The 21736-nt window shown below is 37.6% G+C and overlaps 1 protein-coding gene across 6 annotated transcripts in view; it reads right to left on the reverse strand.

Moving 5' to 3' along the window:
* TANC1 (tetratricopeptide repeat, ankyrin repeat and coiled-coil containing 1) overlaps positions 1-21736 on the reverse strand; it is an 83691-nt gene that overhangs the window by 40275 nt on the left and 21680 nt on the right. For 3 of the 6 annotated variants that reach the window (XM_065671167.1, XM_065671165.1, XM_065671162.1), the window contains exons 2-3: positions 21249-21323; positions 7209-7412 (exon numbers count right to left, since the gene is read on the reverse strand). In XM_065671167.1, the coding sequence (XP_065527239.1) occupies positions 7209-7412; positions 21249-21309 (265 nt within the window). In that variant the 5' untranslated portion in view covers positions 21310-21323. The remainder of the gene's footprint in view (positions 1-7208; positions 7413-21248; positions 21324-21736) is intronic. The other 3 variants (XM_065671163.1, XM_065671164.1, XM_065671166.1) reach the window with 3 other exon arrangements.

A 21736-nucleotide genomic window follows, 5' to 3' on the forward strand; every position in this document is an offset into this window, starting at 1 on the left:
TTATTTTTAAAGCAGAAAAAAAATTAATGACATACAGTAGGCAAAACCACCAAGCCTCTGAAGCAGCAGACCTACAACGCTGCTGCAGAACATGGATTTTGTTATTATCAAACTCTTCAATTTTCAAGTTGTTTCACTTCCCATCTCTGCACACATTGCAGAACTGGTGACTGGCGGTGGAAGGTCTTTTGCTAACAGTTTAGCTTACAGTTTATGAGAAACAAAATGGCAGCAGGCCAGCAAATGCTGACATCCGGGATGCAAGTCACTTACTTCTGTGTCCACACTTTTTAACTGCAGAATGCCAGCACTTTGGATCTGAGCATTGACCAGTTCCCCCAAAGAAAGACGGTGCAGAAGCCAGGATGCTCCAAAGAAAGCTAGATGCACTTGAGTGTGACCCAAGGGCAGTTCACAGCATGCCTTTGGAGCAACAGCTAGTTACACTTCTGGGCACAGGTCCTCCATGTCCCATCCCCGCCTCTAAACTGAGCTGCTGGTACACCAGCTGAATGAATTTAGTCCTTCATTCCCTGAGGACATTCTGGATCAGGAATACTTTCACAAGAAAGCAGCTGCGCTCAGCCACCCCATTCTGACAGTATCTGTTTCTCTCTGCCCTGGGAAGCCCATTCACTGAAGACAGGACATTTTACAGGCTCCTATGAAGGAACAACACAGTAATATTTACATAGCGCATCTGTAAAATAAGGAAAATATCCCCCAAGTCCACATTTTATTGCACTCTTGTGCACTTGAGTATCATTGGTAAAGATGACAAAATTGCAGGCATTTTAAAACTTTTTGTGTGCATTTTTAAACTTCCCCAATTTATTCGTTATAATCACAGTAGTATACTGATATCTGGTTAGAGAATCACTGAGTCAGCACAAAACAAATGTTAATGAAAACTGGCCTAATGGTTAATAAGCCCACACTGTGATTCCACAGGCTTATGCCCATTTTCAACCAATGCATCATCATGAGTTTTGCCTGCTATAATCTTAAAGGAACCTTTTAATAGCAGTGTTTTTGATGGAAGCATTTAATATCCATAACGTAGCTTACACTGGTTTTACATCAACTCAAACTTATAGAAAAAAAGTTTTAAAATTATAGTCCATAGTGTTTAAATCTCTTAAGTTTACAGAATGACACATTAGATACTGTTTCATTGAGAAATCATGTAGTCTTTAAAAGAAAGGAGAAAAAAAAATTATTTTATGTAGGAACTATAATACCGTGAACAAAGTGCCAGACTGAAAAGCTGATTTTAAAAATATAACCTTTTCAGTAAAAAAAAAATAATAAAATATATATATATATACATATAAAAACCAAGCATCATAATTCTCTCATTTCCTATGGACACTAAGCTGAAAAAAGGAAAAAAAAAAAAGCCAACAGAGAAAGGGCCTTAGTTATCAAGCTATTAAGCAAGATCTTTTCTTGCGATAAAAGTTCACAAACTTATCAAGTAGAAGCATAAGTTTCAGGACACAAAAAAGTTCCAGCAGATGAAAGTAGAAGGCTACTGGTATATTCTCAAATAACTGTAAAAGTAATATTTCACTATCTCCACGCTATTTCTGAAGTGAGCATTTGTCAGTCATGACCATGCCTCAGTGTACCTGTACAGCCACTCTTTTAGTATACAGGAATTAACTGCATCCAGACATGCTACTGCAGCATTTGACAAATGATGACTTCTAATTAGTTTTACAGTGATATTTCAAGAAAACAATGAAGGATAGAGCTGGCACCTTTCCTTAAGTTAAATATACAAATATAACCAAAGGTACAGTTTTTAAAACAAAGGAGGTGAATGTCCCATTAAACAATGACAACAAAAATACATCCTCAATAACAAAACAACAGTTTTAAAATAGAACAGGATATAATGTCCTGGAATCAGGGAAAAGATTACCGAAACGCCTCAAAACGACAAACAACAGAACAGGCACAAACTGAGCCTCAGACCTAGTGGGTAACTGGCTCACTCTCTGCTGCACTATTCTGCCATGGCAGCTCTTCAGGTCTCACTTTCCTCCCTCCCACTAGTAACAAAAGAAGGACTTGCCTCTCTCCCTCCTTTCAAAGTACTTGCAGCAGCTGGATAAAACACAACTAGCTTGCCAGGTCTTCTTAGTATGTGATGTGCAAGCTGCACACTGCGAACAACTCCAATAGGCTGGCTTCCCTCCTCCTTGCTGCTAATATGTAACTTAGGGCTGCACTTCAGGCTTTAACTTTTGCTCCTTTTCCTGTCTGCAATCTCCCTCGCTAACAAAGTAAACCACATTAGGGGTGCACTGAAGAGAGACTGCACAACGCGTGCTAAACTAACTATACCCTTAATAAGGTAGTTCTCTTCAAATAGAATCCTTCTGCTTGGCTCAAAATTCAAGGGCATACCAAAGTTCTCTGAGACATCCCACACTTTGTTTATTAAAAACCACAGTATATTTAGGCTATGACACTTGCAATCATGTAAAGTGTCCCATTCATCCTTCTGGCAGCAGCCTTTGATGCTACATAAAGTCTCTAAAAACCACATTGATTTCTTGTTCATTTTTGTAAGTACTTTGAGGCAGAGGTCTGCTTTTAAAGTCAAGTTGCAATTCTCCCCTTTTTGGCCTCAGGCTCCCTGAGGCAACATGCTGCCCTGTCACACTGCAGCTGGCCTAGAGAAGCGCTGCCTGCTACACCACAGCCTGTACCTTCTGCCCCAGGTACAACCTGGTTCTACAGGAGCACAGATGCATTTCCTCATGGGACCTACCTGTTCTTTCAGATCTCCCCCTAAAAGTGCAATATGGGAATACGGTGATAACCTCATTTCTTAGTTAAGAAATACTGGGCAGGGAACACAGGTTTATATTTCTACCTAAAGACTGTAGGATGATTACATTTTTTTAAACTGATAGCTTAGTTACCAACTATCACCAGAGGGTGCTCTTTCAATGCTATTTCATAACAAATACATGGGGCATTGACCCTGGTGAAAGCAGCTAAAAAACACATTCCTTTGAAACAAAAATCACATTATTTAAGGTGACAATAGTCCAAATCGGTCATTTGTAGGCACAAGTATAACTACATATGTCAGAGTTGAACAAAAAGCAACCATTCCAGAAGAACCAGAGCAACATGTATCAGTCACGTAAAAATAGATCAGAATGGAAATATCTTCAGGACGTATTTTTAACCCTCACACTTTAAGCTGTGGAGGAGACCCTGTACTGAATTTTCTTCCCCACAAACACTGTGGAAGCATTCTACAGTACTTGCAAATCTGGTGCACAACATCACAATAACTAGGAAAATTCATAGTAAGTTTATTTTCATGCACCAATCTAGAATAGGAGACATGAATTATTCCATGGATAAAAAAGGACCCATTTAAAGATTAACTGTATCTGCACAATGGAAGCTCTCTTCCCAAAGTGTAAAAAGACTGAATCAGGTCTGATAAAAGGTTCATCTGGAACAGCGTTTCATTAGCAGCAAAAGCCAGAGAAAAATCTAAGTTATGGAAAAAACATACTTCCTTGGTCCACTTTTTATGACTTGTGTTAAGTGGCTTATCATTTCCCAAGTCATAAGTGGTCACTTTCTATTTAACAGTGCTAGACAGATTTTCCTTCCAAGAATTTACCCCCGCCTTCTTTTAACAATCTGCACCATCCACAAGTTAACCCAGAACTGCATGAAATAGTAATCATACTGTCTCCTTTTCGCTAAAATTGTCTTTCTTCCAAGCAGAAAAATACCAATTGAATCTATTTAAGTGATTTTAGAGACATTCTACGCCTTTAGTCACTCCTGCAGCCCTTCTCTAGCTTTAGTGTGTGTTTTTCAAGTTGGTATCACCAGAGCTACCCCAGTATCTTCCAGGTGTAGATGAACTACAGATTTATAGAATTCTATAATGACACTTTGTTGTTATGACCTATTGCTTTCCTGATTTTTAATGTTTTTTTGATTGCAGAAGAGCTGACTTTCCAAGAAATTACTGTAACTTGTGCTTTGAACCAGCTTTCCTTCCCATCTGCATTGAATATTTGACTCTGTGTCTGTACTGACAGATTGCCTGACTCACATGCAGGACCTTCCATTTGGACAGCTTATTGCATGCAAGAGGAACTGCTTCCCCACATTTTCAAGATCAATGCACATAGCTGGAGCCTTAGGTGAAACCAGTTCTCCTACCTAGTCTAGTCTCAAGTATCAGGTATGTTGATTAACTTGTTTATTAATAAAAAGTTTTAATTACAGTTTAATTTAAAAACTAACTAACAGTTCTACTGCACATTTATAGAAGACTCTTCCAGCAGTCCTCTTGGGCATTCAGTGATGTCTTTAAAAGGAAAGCTGCCTCCTTCTCTGTTCAAGCATGATGGTATCAATAATTTAAGTCAGTAAACATTTGCTCCAAGGGCAGCAGCAGTATCTTTCATTCATGTCTTAAACTCCAACAACCAACTTTTTTTAATCTCCATTATAAATCAGTATTTTCATTCTTTTAGCTGACCCTCCTAAGATCAGTGTATAATCAACTATTACCCCTTTAAGAACATAAATATTGGTTTTGTTGCATACCTGTAAGATTACCAGTCCAAGCAATGCCCATTCTAGGTTTATGAGTATAAGAAATTCAACTTACTGTGACAGTTTTTAATTTACTGGTTCCCTTCCCAGAGTTGTCCTGCTGACAACTTTTTCCTTGCTCTGTTTGTTTCTGCTTTTATCCACCTCCTCCTCAATGAACTATTTCATTAAGGAAGCTTTTGACTCCAAATGAACCAGTCACTTTAGTTCTGCCAATAATTTTAGGCTCCTTAGTAATTTAAGATATAGTTTCTCTCTTCCCTCCTTTTATAGTTAGAGTTGAGGACTGAACCAGGGCCAGAAACACTGGTACTCTTCCAAGCTCTTCTCACAAAGAAAAAGCTCCTCCTATGCAAATAATTGAAGCATAATGTCACTCATAGCAGATTGTGCAAACAGGATGGTGCAGCTTTCCATGTTCCCGTGAAGAAATTTACTTGCTCTCCGGTGGTTTTTCCTGCCTATGCATTAGGAGGTTCTAGTGGCTGACCTGCTTTCAGATGATGGGCAAAAAGCAGCTATGACCACACACACTGCAGAAAAAAACACCCTCTCAGTTGTGTACATGAGTCACCATGCCTCTCCACTGCAACAGGACAACAAAACAGCTAACACTGCTAACATAGTGGTCTCCTAGCATATGAGTACTCATCAGCTTGGACTCGGGCCTGAACCCCTACCATGAGGGGTAGCAGATGACAGGAAGGAAATGGAATGTGGTGTGCCAGAGATCATGATAGCTGTTTCAGAGAGCCACCAAAACCAGCAGGTCCTGTGTTTGCCCAGGGGTTCCCTGGACCAGCAATTTCAAACCTGTTCTGAACAGATAAATGTATTACCTCATCAGTGAGGTACCCAAGTGATCTTCTCAGCAAGATGAGCCGAAATCTGAGATCTGATAATTACATTATTAACAGAACAAATATGCCTATGATGGAACAAATCCTCTTAGTCTAAATGGACAGAAAACACCAAGCTTCCTACAGCACATCCTCTGCTGAATTACAGAGTTTCAAAGACTTGAAAAAATCTTAATGGTATGATTTATACCGAAAAATACATCTTTAAGTAGTTTCTTTGTCTTCACCTCTTAACTGAGGTGACTAAAATTAGAATTTTATTTTATCACTAATCAGGTAACTTCATTACTACTACACCTTAAATTCAGAATCCCACGTTCACCTTCTGTGGAATCTTTTCTTCCTTCATTCACTATCTCCTGAAAAATCTTTAACTTGCTATTTGTAAGCTACTTAACCAGAGTGCTTTGAAATCAGTACATTAATATATTCTCTTTTCATTACTCCCACTCCAGATGCTAGACAGGTAATTTATACTAAGTCATCTTCTACGAGGTATAGTTTGTTGAAAGTCAAAGAAACAGCAGAGAATGTTTCCAACAGAAACAGCAACCTACACTCTGCTTTTAAAAATGTATGTCACTAAACTAAATCATAGAGCAGGGAGGTTATACCTCATGTACTCAAATGTACCTAGAATGCGGTTAAGTTTTCCCAACAGTAACAAAACTGAGAGTTAGATCCTGAGCTCTTAAATCTTTGGCAAAATCCCATTTCCTTCCCCATTATAAGGACTTCAACCTACCTTTTAAAATTGCTTAGGATGACAGTCAGTTGCAGTAAGAGAGAAATAACAAAATATCATTCAGTGGCTCAAAATTTTTACATGAACTGTCAAAACCAACCCCAAATCACTGGCGTGAAGTGAGATTATTATTTTTAAACTTTGAAAGGAAAAAAAAATATTGACAGGCAACTTAAACCAAAAATACTTGTTACAAATTGTATTTACTATCCTGTGGCAATCCTTTGAGCACCATTTTTCTTTAATTTTATGTCAAATGGGTCATTAACCAAGACTTTCTCAATGCTGACAAAAACCAACATTCAACACTTTTTGTTCCTAGAGCTTATAAACTTTACAACAAAGAACCCAAAACTGTCGAGTGTCTCCACAAGTAACAGAATATGGACAATTTCACCTGACACTCAAGCTCTGACCTGGATGAACCCAAGTGATGCTAGCGTGTCGGAATGATATATATGTGCACAATGCTGATAAAAGGGAACCAGATGGAGCACCTTATTTAGCAAGGCTCACACGAAGTATGCAGTCATTACTAAGGACCCAACCACTGAAAATTAACAAGTTTCTTGTCACAACTTCAGCAGCAACTTACCTATTAATACATTTATGTTTGCAGATATGAATCAAATAAATGTACTGTATAAGCCATAAACAACACTCTTATAGTCACTAATATATGCATAAACAAAGGTTTTTGCAGTTGTCTTCTACCTAATTTCTGTACTAATTGTAAGTAACCAGTTTTAAACATATTCATACATTTCAATACAGGTATTCATGATACCAGTTAGAATAATTCTTTGCCATATGAAATAATATATTCTATTTGATCACCAAATCCCTGGGAGCATGCAAAAAGCATTCACTGCTCTTGGTCTTATTGCAAAAGACTAACATGATTTTACCATGTTACTTATGTATAAATTGTACCAAAACCTGAGTTTAAGTGCCATGAAGGTGTTGTTAATTGCTCATCAGCTTCATTTTACCTGGAGATTTTTTGTTTGATCTTGACTGCATCAAATAGGACTGGCGTGGCAGCAGAGGTGAAGATGGCAGTGACATTGAGACTCCTTTAGCTAAGTTCATTCTATAAGTGTCCTCGGAGACTGGCTGATTGCCAATGGGAAAATCTGCATTGTGGCCAGATGTTGCTATAACCTGCAAGGCATTCTCTGGGCTGGAGTCACCTGCTAAAAATAAATTTTTGTCATCCATTATGTGATATACCAAAATAAAAAACAGACAGTTGCATTGAAATACAAGTATTTAACACGGGAAAACATATTTGCAAGGCAGCAAGCTGGAAGTAAAACCTCACTTTCAACAGAGTAAGTACTTTTCAGATTTCATCCTTAGAGGTAAAACCAGTTTCCTAATAAAAGTATTTCGACATCTGAAAATTTATTTTAGGATCACTGTGATATCTGAAAGTTACAACCATCTGAAAATAATTTAATTTGTTAAAGGAGCAATTTAGCTCACACAATTAAAAGGTAGATCACTAAAAGGCACACTCAGGTATGGCCAGCCTAAGTTTTATTTTTCTGTGGGTTTGTTGGTTTTCTTTTTCTCAACTGAGGATCCAGTTATGTGCAATTTGACAGCAACATTAATTTTTTTTTTTATCTAAGGAGAAAACAAGCTATTGGTTCATAACGTACTAAGTGGTACATCAAAACAGGGAAATAACACTCAGAACAGAAATTTCTTGCTGGTGCAGAAAATGCAATTTCAGTCAAATCAAGAATATGTTTTCAAAAAACACAGAAATATATTGCTCACAGTAATGGTTCAAAGACAGCAGAAATACAAGTTGAAAGTGCCAGGTTTTTCCTAGTCAGATGACAGAAACAGAGCTCAAATACAAAGGTTAACAATTAAATACAGCCTGGTTTAATACCTAAATTAGGATATTGCTCAATTATTTACATGAATTACTGTTGAACCAGTATGACCAAAGGTAAAACACAGCAAAACAAGATTGATGCAAAAAGGAAAGAGAATGCCAAGAACAATTTTTAGACAAGTCCATGTGCAACAACTAGCATGGTTACGCACTGGAACACGAAGTACAACTAGAAGGACAGACAAACAAAGGAGAAGCGCTATCTTTTCAGATATGAATCCCTCACACCAGGTTCATTTTCTTACACTAAAGAAACACTTCAGATAAATGTGGTTCTACAAGACATATCTCATGTTCATTTTATTGTTGTTCAATTGTTGGCTTCAATTTTTAACAGCTGCTCTCCCACCAGTTACGAGTACTGGGAGCACTAACTGCATACAGTGAACTTCCACAGTGTGTCAGAAGGAAAAAAAAACCCTGAAACCTAACCTCTAGAGAAGAGTAAAAATATTTTTGTCTATTTAACTACAGCTCTCTTTCTTTTAGAGGTATGCATGGAAGGTAAGAAAACCAAGCATGCCTGAATGATAAGTCTACTTCTCTCTTTCCAAAGGTCCATGTATTTAAGATTACTTGGGTTTTTTCTTAGCCATACTTGTTTCCTCAAAAGAACCACATGGGAGGGCTACATATGACAAATGGCCTTGAAGAACGCTATGCTAAATTCAAACTTCTCTTTAACATTTTGTAACCATAAAACCTACTTTCTTATTCCACTAAAACAAACTAAACCACCACCTTCCAAAAGTCCTCCTCTCCTCTCCTCTTTGTTCAAACAAAATTCAGAGTAACAGGTAATGATTTTACGGAAGCAACTCTAGTTTCATGAAGTTAAGATGGAAATCAGAAACTAAGTAACTAGAACTTTATCTTCTTTTCTTTGTTTTACCATTGCAATTATTATAGGAGTGTAACTATTGGTTTAAAAAAAAAAAAAAAATCAGTCCTTTAGCAAGTTAGCTGTAACACACCATTCTTAAATAAAAGTACAGTCTAAGTATGTATTTAGAAGAAAAAGACTAATTATTTTAAACACTATAATCACATAGATGAGATTTTTTTGAAACACCAAGATATCTAAATTACTGAGTTCCCATTCACTTTCAGTGGAAATGCAGAGGCTAAGAATTTTCTTCCTCGGTTCTTTTAGAAATCAAACTTTCACAGTAGCTGTTCTCAAACACAGGTTTAACATTCAGTGTATTATTATTTACTATTCAACACAGTACATGTGAGCTTGCTTCGTAAACTGTTCAAAATCACACACACACTCCATTTTTTCCTTTGAATGTAAGCATAAAGCCAGGAAGCAGCACAGTAAGGCAGCAAACTACAATTAGAAAACACTAGCATTCTTATTAAGAGTTTCTTACTAGATACATTGCCAAGGTTGGAATTTGGAAACTGTGTAAGTATTCCAGCTGGAATGTTAGTGAGGGGGTGCAAGAGACAAGAGAACAACAAACAAAAATCACCTCCTCCACCTTCAGGATTAGTAACTCCACCTACAATTCCCTCATTTCTATTTTTCCTTTTACTAGGACACAAACAAGCAATGTTTAATTCATTGTCTTCTTAGTAGGCTTTTGAATTCTGGATTGATTTTAATTTATCCTTCTCTATTGCATATGAACACGTTTAAACAGTCATGTGTTCTACTGAAGCAGAAAAAGCTTGTTACACATGAAAAATGGTGAGAACACTATGGAATAGCAGACAGCTGTTAGACACAAATCATTCCAAGAAAGCAGAAACTGCACAGCTGAGTTTCTAAAAAGCTGTTAAATAAATGCGACACTAGCTAACAGACCAACCCCGCATTTGTGACCTCAGAAAACAGGAGCAGCAGGAGTAGAAGGGAAACAACACCACAACCCTCCAATACTGTCCCAGCCATAGGCACAAACCAGATCTTCTCCAAGGAAAGCAACTCCCCAGGACCTCCATGACCCAAGAAGGACTCATTAAGTAACAAAGTAACAAATGGCAAATGGAAGCCTATGGCACTGCCATGCCAAACTTTACATGGCAAAAGGCTGTTCACAGAGAATAAAACTGCTGCTGCTAACTAAAAGCTGCTCCCAGCGGAGGAAGTCTCCAGGTCCATGGAGAGTAGCTGGTGACATGGTCAGCAGGACAGCTGTTTGCTTTCTTTCCTCTCTTCCCTACAGAGCTACTCGGGGCTATTCTTCCCCCTGGGTTTCTCCCTTACAGAAGTACCAAAAAATGGAGGAAGACGTAAAGAAGACGTGAGGGGAGGCCACCAAGAAATAAGTATGTAGGAAGGCAGAACTGGGAAGAAGATTTGGAAATACACCCTGTTTCTAGCTGATGCTAGGATGAGGTTCACCTTTATTCACTGCGTAGGATGGGAGTCACAGCTACAGGAACGGCTGTTTCATGCCAACTTAAGACTGCCAGGTGCCACATTCCCACAGAGACAAACCAGTTCAACTGAATATTAAAGCACTTGCCTCAGACATAAGCAATTTCATAATATGCTTAGGAGTCCATACCACAGTGAGAGTGACAGTGACTATTTTAGTGTGAGGTGTCCCTGTTGGCAGGGGGGTTGGAACTAGATGATCTTGAGGTCCTTTCCAACCCTAACTATTCTATGATTCTATGATTCTATGACAGGACAAAACCTAACAGAGGCAGATGACCTCTATCTCTTTGTCCTATGGGCTCTCTAAATGGACCTACAAAATGTATCATTCTTGCACTATAGCACGAAGGGAAGTTCTATATCCACACAAATGATGTTATTTATGGCTGGCTATAGTTAAATTACACATGTGGTAATGTAGGATGGCAAGCTTCATTTTTATATGCTTAAACTATTCTTTCCTAAGTCTCTGAGTCTGTCCTGTATATCTAATTTTACATTTAATCCCACATTTTCTATTTTGTATAATTGGGCTGATGAGCAAATCCATGTACTTTATTCAATTTACGGGAATTTTCCTGTAAGATACTTGTATCTACATGTATGATAAGACAGACACAAAAATAACAAGCTTGTGGGATCCACAAGGTACATTATGCTTTCCACTTGATATTAGGGAAACAATACTAGGAAAATGCATGAGTAATAGCTGTCAAAATGCAACTTGTTACAATGACTGACTATAGCCAGATGCCACACACTGGTGCACACAGAGAACCAAAATTATTTGTTACTAACTTAAAGCTTAGTAATTTCTAATATTTTAGATACCAGAAAAATACTTTAAATTTATATGACATTTCTTAGTGTCTATCCCAACATAAACCAGACAAACACCAGCTCTGGAAGAGGAGGAAGGTGACCTCTCACAAGTTTTTTAATAACATCAAACAAAAACATAAGGACAGGTCCTGTGAAATCCCACTTTCTTATTTTTAAAACCTCCAAGCTGTACATTTCCAGTGCCAAGCAGCCTCTGGACAAAACTCTTCATAAGCATCAATCAACACCAGAGTTCTTATCCAGTGGTCAAAGTAACCATGGAAACAACTTAATAGCTTCAAAAAACACACACAAAAAGTTTCAAGAATGGAAATCAAATCCCAGTTTAGTTGTGCCTAGGGATGTAACTGAAAGGCATAATCTGATTAACAAACTACTTTTTTTTTTTCCTCCTTTAGGAGACAAAAAGATACAAGGATGGCTGACTAAAGTAATGATTTTGTACAGCCTAATATCCTAAAAGAGAACTTGAAGTGTAAGATTAAGCTAATCCTTCTACTGAATAGAGAGGATAACTAAAATGAAAACCTTTACAGCGGATATGTCAGTATTAAACATAATAAACCACATCTAATTCTTCATTCAGTATACATTACTTAGAAATCAGAAGAATGCTAACTACCAAAATACATGCAAACTGGAGCTTGGTGCAGATTAGGAATATGGATTATTTGAATATGAAGGAATAGGACCGCAATCTTCCAAACAAAGGTTTAGCGAAAACTAGACCAATGAAAACGCAGACTCCTTCAGTCTGAACAGTGACAGTGACTACAGAACAGACAGCATTCCACAGACTTCTCTCAGTATGGATTTCTGGGATATCTGATTGCGTCTTTTTCTCCTTAAGCTCTCTACTAAGGTGAAACAAAAGCCTCTCAAGACACTTAAAAAAATGTATCTGACATAAAACTGTGCTACAGCAGAGGAAATCTGAAAATTCTGCAGTTCTGCTTAAGATGTTTAAAGAAAAGAAAAAAAAGGAAAAAAAAAGGTTAATGTTAACACTACAGGATTCTATTGCTGAAAAAGCCTCCTTGCAAGCACCCTGGGGTGAAGTTTACTGACACCACCTCCCAAACTAATGTGAACTTGACTGTAACAGCTCAGCTCTGACCAGATTACTCTGGCATGAGCTTTAAAGCAAAGCAACCATAAACAAACTTTGCCATGTAACAGCTGCAAACTTTGCACTTGTGTAACACTGCTATACATACTGCCATAGCCACTGCTCATTCTCCTTGGGAAGAGAATGCTAATGGGACTGGTCTACGGCTGTGTGTCGACCAAGGCCACTGCTGGCTTTTGTTGACACTCCTCAGAGATCAATACACAGTGAAGACAAGAAATAAATCAGTATTCCCCACAGAGAACACAACCAGCATTAAACCTGCCGGCTGGCTCAGTCTCCATCTACACGCCCATATTCTGTCTGCAAACTGCCCTGACACTTCTGTCAGAATGGAGAATGACTATGTTTGTTAGCCTTTGTGTATTTGTATATTTGGTGTGCTGCTAAAACTTGCAAGAGCAGCAAAGCAGTGGAAAAGGTTGTCCAAGGAGGCTGTACAGCCCCCATCTCTGGAGACTCTCAGAAGCTGAGCAGACACAGTCCTGGGTCATCACAGTGCTGCAGTTCTAAGATAACTTCTGCATACGCAGCTACCACAAACTCCCATAACGCACTGTGGAGAATCTCTGCCATCGAATGCTGAAAAGGTGAGTTTAAGAGGTGTAATTCCTCTGCTCTTTTAGAGCAGACATTATGGCGTAAATTGAGATGGAATTAAATAACATTGACATGCGGAGTGTGCAAAAGACTAACAACAGTACCTACTGCTGATAATTTTGTTAACAGCATTACACGAAGCATCTGTTTTCTTTACACCAAGCACCCCACGGTACCTCTGCATAAACTGCTGAGTTGCAAAGAACAGCCTAAGGAGCAAACTGTTCCCATCTACAGACAGAAGCCTGCATCTGCAAACAGAAACATCCAACATGCAAATGCGCCCACGTGTTACTACTGACAGTCTTTATTCGAAGCATAATAAAGGTAAGACTTTACAAACAAGTTCAGAAGGAAATCATCAGTGGAGAAACAGAAGTTATTTATATGGCATGAGGAAAGTCATAAAGCACTTTCCAGCATGAGGCATCATTATGTCTACATAGTAAGAAACTGTAGAAGGATTACAAAACACAGTAGTTTCAATATTTTAAAAATTGTTTTTTTGTAAGTTCCATCCTATTTTTCAACAGCCTTTAGAGGCAACTGCAGACAGAACTCTGCAACATGGTTCAGTGACTGTGTATAAGGCGCTTTATTTTAACTGCAAAACACTGATAATTGCTCATTAAAGGATTTATGTCCTTCAAAAGTAAAATGCTTATGTGTTTGTGTACTTGTACATGCACAACCAGTTCAATTTAGTGAGTCAGTCTAGGAGGACAGAAGGAGCCAAGTGACCCAGGCTTTCCAGTTCAGACAAGGTAATAACTCACACTACTACCAACATAGATCAGGAGCTGAAGAAAAATTCATGGTAAGTGAAGGAGTTCATCAGCTAGCCTTCTGGGATGAGAAAATAGGCTTCTGTCATGCAAAGTACATGCATCAGCAAAGATCCACATTTCATTCTTTGGCTCTTGAGACTCTGGAGAGACCAGAGAAGGGGAGAAGCTGGCACGGAATGGGAAGAAAACTCATTATAGCCTGAGTACCAGAAGCAGTGAAGCACACTGAGTGTGAAACAAACCAAGTAAAGATTAGAATAAAAGGTCCACATGGACAGTCTTCGCCAACTATGCTCGTACTTGACATTATTTGCCCACTTTCTGGCATTTATTTCTGAACTCTGGATTACTTTTTCAGTGCACAAAATACTGAAGTTCTCTTGTAGTGCTTACATACAAAAACCCAACCAATTTTTAAAGATAAATAGAGGTTATTAGAAATACTGAAGTAATTTCTTTTTATATATTTCAAGGGCAGGATTTTCCCCCCTTTCCCCCTCTCCCTATTTATATACATGGGATCTATCACTGGAATTAGCTTCTGGGAAAAGACATTTACCACATTAAATACTCACTGCTCAGCAAAAAAAGGACTTTAAATTCTTAAATAACTGTCAACAGCCACAGAAAGTGGGCAAAGCAACACAGGGTAATCAAAACCAGCTCCATATTTTACGCATGAAACAATGCTTCTTCTGTTGCAAGATATTTTTAGAGTAACAACAAAAAGTCAGACTGAAGTTGAAAGTATTCCAGTACAAGTTCAATGTTCCAGCTAGATGATGTGTATTTTATGCACCAGAAAGTCCCTTTGCACTGAAAATTCAAAGCCTAGGACATAGAGATTTTGGACAAAAAAGCCAACTGAATTTGCATATTTAGTTTTTAAATGCAAACTTACTTTATTCAATCATTTCAAGCCTTTCAGTCTCCCAGAAGCAAATCTGAGTATCTTGATGCTATCAGCTTGGATATAAGTATATTAGCCAGACAGAAATCCTTAATAAAACATAAAGCAAGAAAGGTGGGTTCAAATATGCATTTAACTTAACAAATTCAGCTGAGAGGCAAACCTTTACTGCTACAGGGAAATAACTCCAAAAACACTTGAGCAAGTAGCAGGTCTTAATAAAAGATTGCATAGAAACTTCACTTGTACTTTAATGTAGCAATTTAGTTGCCACTAGCAAAAAAAAGTGAATTTGAGCACATTTGTGTCAGGCTGGTAACAGAAGCCTATGCTAACAGGAAAAAAAGGAAACACAGAATGGCAGAACATTCTGCAAGCGATCCAAGTTCATGCCTTTGAGCCATTTTATTTTTCAAAAAGAATATTAGCATAATTTCAGTTTCTTAACCATATCTGATCATACGTAAAAAAAAAAAAAAGAAGACATTTCAAATTCACATATTGCATCCAACTTCTTCAGTATATAATGTTGTTAAAGAGCAAGGCACACAAACAGAATACCTAAGTATGCTAATCTGCAACAGAACATAATGCAGTAATAAAAGCATCCATTCTATCCTAATGTTCAAAAACTTTGTACACTCATATTTAGGTCAAAGCTACTTACATAAAGACACCAGAATATAAGACAATGAAAAGGCAAAGGAAACTAAGTCTCAAAAGAGCATTATAAAAAAATTAAGTCTGATCTACAGGAGAATCAAACAAGATCCAGTAAAGATCTGCTAATACGGAACTTTGTTGTAGCCCAAATTAAAAAAAATCTGAATACGAAGTCAGTCACTGAAAGTCTGATGCATATGAATATATAAGCACTTCAATACCTTTTATTTCAGCATCTAGAAAGTGAACCCACTGATCTCATTTCTCCAGATTACCCGCCTTTAAAGGACTATAGTATTGCATTCTAAACATGATCTTTTTGTTGACGTTATAGTTTGTCCCTTGTTAATTGAGTACCATGTGAATGGATAACAAGCCTTTAAGCTGGAAAACCTGAAAGTCCGAATTACTTACCACATTAATTTCTACTGAAACCAGTAAAGTTTCCATGCATACCATGTACTCCATTTGATGTTAAATTTCTGATGGGATTTAGTGCATGGAGAATACAGCAAACTAAGCACAATACTTCCATTATTTGTGTTCCTTCAGGCCTGATACTGGGTCAACAGAATGACAATGCTCATGCTACTAAAAAGCCATCTGAAATAATTAGGCATGTTCTGCAGGAATTTAATATAAGGGATTTTCTTTCCTTTTTAAGTTGGAATACAAGTATTTTATATTGAATGGGCTTTTGCTTAGTAAGTAAAAAAAGGCTAGTTGCTGAGTTTAGGACAGTTAAAGAAAACAAACATAATTACAGACTGCAAAGGAGCTGGCAGCATATAAAACCAACAGGAAATACTAATACAAACCTATCTATCTCTAGCATTTTAAAGCACTTAAGAACAAGTAGCTGAGTAGAACTTCAACTAAGAGAATCACAATTAAAAACTATTGTTTGTGTATATTCTGAAACTTATGTATATTCTTTATACTGTTACCTCATCACAGACAAGGCCTGCAGGTAGCCCTGCAGGACTTGAGGTCTAACAGTCTTCTGGCCATGATTTCTGGAATTGTGACACTAAGATATGAAGTTTCTGTGCTATACTAAAAGAAAAAAGGTCAGCTCCTTCCAAGAGACGTCAGAGGCAGAGAATCTCCCAGTGGCTACAAAGGTGAATTTTCAAACATCAAGGAAATAAACAGGAAAACATGACCCACTTTCAACTATGAAAACACCACAAAAGACAGCAGAAAGAAATTTCCAACATAGTTAGAAAGAAACATAGGGTAGAAATAAAGAGATGAGATTATCTTAAATCTAACAAATTAAGTCCATTAAACAAAGACAGACAAAGGGCAATGAAGAAGGTGTGCCCTAAGCAGAAATGACAAGGACTACTGAGAGTCACTCTGGCAGGCTCCTGATAAAAAAATACTAGTTCTGCCACTTCTTAATAGAAACACACCTTTGAAGGAATCTCTAAAGGACTTGATAACTCTTTCGGAGTTTAAAGATATAATATTTATTTGATGTTTACAACCTGACAAAGAGGACAAAATACCAAATTTTTACTTTGTTTTTGAGACTGAATTAAAACCTTGACAAACAAAGACAAATGGAGAGAATAACTGCTGTGTATTTCCAGCTCAGTGTACATGAGGTATTATAAAAACAGAGATTACTTTCCCAGACAGAAAAGTTAATGTTCCTGTCTGCCCTCTTCCTGGTTGGTTCCAAACATTCACAAAATAGTTACTTCCAACTACTTTGATCTGACAGGTGCAGGTTGTACAGTTTCCCCCCTTGAGTTCTGTCCTTTACTAAGTATGTACACATCACTTCAACAGAAGGAAGGGGGACAAGACAAAACAAAAATCAATCTACAGATACTTATTTCCATAGAATAGAAGTAACTATGTCTGAAGGGGTGTAAAGACAGGTTGCTTCATACTGCAGAAAACCTGAAAAAAGCTGCATGTAAAAGCTAGATGCCCGAGTCAAAAATCTGCTTTCTCTGAAATTCTGTTCCTTTGGCACATCAGCTTACCCAAGTACAGTATCAACTACCTTCTCTTCAAATCCATATTTAGAAGTAAGTTTAGAAAGTTTTGTTTTAAAAAGTTGTTCTATGCATCCACAACATACTGTCACCACTGCCTTCTTTTCATCTACGCTCATCTATGTTTGCAGATACACACAAATTTTGCCTCATTCGGGTTTTACCTAATCCTACAACAGCCGCCTACCTAGTAAGGCCTCCCAGCAACACCTAAATCAACACACTTCAAGAAAAGAATTATTCATAAAAAACCTGCACGATATGAGCCCAACTATGTGTTGCTAGCACACTGCTACTGGAGCAGCCTATGGTGCCATTTTTCTATCCAAAAGTGAGATTTCCACGTGACAGTCTTCCACCTGATTTGGGCAGAAGTTGTTTAAAAAAACCACCAGTCCTTAGCCTAGCACTTCAGTCTCCATCAAAAAGCATCAACCCTAAGTCTTGCAACCCCTTTCTTCCAAGATAACCCTGAATTAAAAAAAGTTATTACAAACTGTAATTAACATACTCAGCAGCTAGATTTCAAAAATGATATGCACACTTCAGCTCTTAAGCCCTTACATCCTGGCAAATGAGGAAATTCCAATAGCAAAATCCATACAAGCTCTTTAAAAAAAAAAAAAACACCAATCCTCATTTCTTTTTGTTCTTTAACCTTTTTAAAGACTTCAATACTACAGTTGTGCCTTCAATCCAGGAAAAAAAATGCCACTCCTATTTGCATTGGTTTCACAAGGCTAACACATGTAAAACCAATAAGATACAGTTAATGCACAAACAGGAAGCTCTATTCAGTAAAACAGGAATCATCCCACACAGATTTGAATTACACAGACTTCCAGGCATTCCTTTTATGCACAAGTAAACCCATGGGACAACAGGGCTTACTTCAGTTTAAGAACAAGCTATTGCAGTTTAACTTAAACGTCTTCCAATTCAACTTCAGTCACAGTGAAACAATCCCAGTGGTCCAGTCAGAGACTTCACGAGTTACTGCTCTTCAACACCTCAGCACCTCTCATCTGTCTAGTAGGATACAAAGTATGAGAGATTTACCAAAAACACCTTAGCGGAACTTTGCAAGCACATTCACACAGTCAATTCTGGAACAGCTGTGGCAGCTTAAAATATTACTACCTTCCAGCTGTTCAGCATTATTCCTAAACTGGATACATAGTGAAAACAGATCACAGGAGTCCTCCTGATAGGGTTTAGTCTGGCACTGCTGAGCTGCGTTCACTCATCTACTTCCTACTATATTCTGAAAACCCCGAAAACTTCTTCAAAACTTCATAAGCAAAAAAAAAAAAAAAATCAAATCTATCTGTCCACAAAGTTGAGAGAAGCATGTAAACTTACTACTGCATTACTCTCTTAAATGGTGGCTAGAAGGGTGGATGTTTCCACATTAACTGTCTCTCAGGCCAGCTTCCATCATTAGCATGCATTTGCACTATCTTCATAGTTCTTTAGAGTAGTAAATTTTAAGAGCAGCTGCTGTTAATAAAGACCTGAAGGGCCATGAAATGCGACAACTCTACAATTAAAAAAATTCCCATTTCTCATTGTTGAGTTTAACGACCAGGGAGACAAGCAAGCAAAAAACAAGTTCTGCAAAGCCTAATGGCTCCTTCGCTTGCTTCACATCTTTTCTGAAAGCTGAGAAATGTCTTACAGCTGAAAGAGTTGGAAGGTCCTTTGGAACAAAAGAGAAAACTATTAAACTGAATACAACTTTACAGGAAGTCCTGGATGTAACATAGAATGGAATGCACACATTTCTCCTCAAACTTTTCACAACATCTTCAAATGCAAAATAAGCCAAAATCTCTGTGATATACTGTATAAATTATTTCCTTTTAAAAAGTGAGTCCTGCACTCCTTCTTATTCTAGGTTTCACCAGCCAGGCATTATTATTCCCAATACTTAGGTTTCCTTAACATTCAATTCATACATGAAACTCTAAAGCTTTGCTTAAAATGCAAAACAAAAAACTCACACAAAAATGAAACCAAAGAGTCCCACACTCTAACACTCCCCTTAGTGTTCAGAAATACAGCATCACTGTGTTTCTAAAAACAAAGGGAGAAAATCCTTTCTTTGCTCACATTAATCCAGACAGATGTGATGAGATCCTAAAATAAAAAAAAAAAAAATATTTGCTTTCTGACCTACAGGAAAAAGCCTTTTCAAGCTTCAGGTTTTAATCAAAGCCTGGTTGAAGCTGTTCCAAACAGCCTGATTTTCCTTTTGAGCTTAAACCAATTTCCATCTAGCATTTTAAAGAAAAATGTACCAATGAAAGCTTCACCACAGGAATCTTTAGCCCACAACGTTTAAACAACTCCAGCTGGTAACTTCAAGTCAGCAGTACACACAAAATTAACAGAATGCCTTTCGTCTTGCTCTGTGATCACTTCTGTGCATCTTTGATCTAGTGTCAATGGTTTTTCTTTTCAGGATAGCTCTCATCCTTCAGTCACTCAGAAAGAAACCCTGGTTGAGTGTAAACTTCAGAAGACCACAAGAATTTCCTGAAGAACACATTACCTGCCAGATGAACACAACTGCTTATTGCAAAAGAGCACTTAAAATGCCCTCCCCTTGTAGGACTCAGAATAACTCAGTATAGTTTTAAAAGCTGCAATGCAAGCTACATATATAACTTGTTTGTCAAATAAAATACGACTGCATTGTTTTAAAGGTCTTGAAAAACATGAATGGGTTAGTCTATATTCTATACTTACAATATTAAACAAATATCTGGTTTTACTTTTTTTTTAATTCTGGGAGTAATAAATTTGTATTGCCAGACAGCATAAAGCCACTCTTACAGATAACTTAGGCTATAACTCATCAGAAAATTAGATGGATTAGCCAACATTAATAGTCTGAAGTTAAAAATTTAACTGTGAAGAAGACATAACTGTCCCTCAGGTCCGTCAGCCTTCTAGCTACTGCAGCAAAGATTTCAGCATGGCCTGCACAGAGCCTGCAGTTTTAATTCTCAACTGCCAGCACCTGCACTTCTGTAACTATTGTTCCTTTTCAAAGGACATTGCTGCTCCTTCTCTGCCCTCAAAAATGGCAATTAAAGAGCTCAGTTACCCTTTTTCCTGAAAGGCAATACAGGTTTAATCGTGGATTTCTAAATTTATGATTAATGGTAAAGTAAGCTTTAAAGTAAAATTTATTAATGATTTAACCTTCAAAAATCTCTGTAGTTAAATCAAAGACAAGAATATGACAGAAGTTTGATAATTAACTTAAAATGTTTTCACTAAATTCATTGTCAATAATTTTTTGTCTAAATTAATGAATAATAAAAATTCTATCCCACATAATACATATGGGCTTTTTTCTATGATATAATTGAGTAAGTAGTTTAAAATATATTTCTACAGTTCAGGGTTCTGAACCTCTGGCTTTGGGCCATATTTAAGCTGGCAGGGCAATACACACAGTCCTCAGTACTTCTTTGGTAAGAACCGAGAGCAATCTGCTCCCATCTGCCCTTCTGGGCAGCGATTTTGGAAGGACTGCACTGCATACACCTTCCAGGAGGCTTCAGATCTGCTCCTAAGCTTTGCATGTGAGCAGTGCAGGCAAAACTGAGCAGAGGGCCAAGGGCTGACAGACTTCCTTGCCACTGGCATCAGCACAGGAGTCTCCCACAGCCCTCGAGATAGGGCATCATTGCTGGGACAGAATACATTTAATTGCTGGACTTTTAACACACAACTCATCTACATCATAAAATATGTCATTAATATTCATACCTGAGTCTTTCTTGTTCCCTTTTCCACCCTCTCGGCTCTTTTTTAAAACTGCCTTTAACATTTTAAATGTTGCTCCTAAAGGATAACAAAAAGAAACAAAAATAAATGTAACATTAATAACATCCATTCACACAAAACCAAACAAAGTAAAGATAGGGTCAATGCAAACAAAACAGTGAGACAATCAGAAGAAACTTTTCGATAGTTACATTTATTTTTTACAACGTAGCTTGATTAAGCAAACTCCTGATGCACAAGGAATGTTTTAATATTTGAACTAAGCAATTAGAGTTCACTGTCTTCTCATACAGAAAAATAATACAGCATTCTCCACATTCCACATATAATTAAGGTTATGAGTCTAAACATGGTGTAAGATAGGGAAAGACACTGGCAAAAATGAAGCAGAATAAAGGGCTAACTCCTGACGCAGTTCATCAGCATCACTGGGGGAGCAAGCAGCATGTTGGAAACCTGCTACCAGCTGG

The sequence above is a fragment of the Lathamus discolor genome, chromosome 3, assembly GCF_037157495.1.
Source record: "Lathamus discolor isolate bLatDis1 chromosome 3, bLatDis1.hap1, whole genome shotgun sequence".
Lineage (NCBI taxonomy): Eukaryota > Metazoa > Chordata > Aves > Psittaciformes > Psittacidae > Lathamus > Lathamus discolor.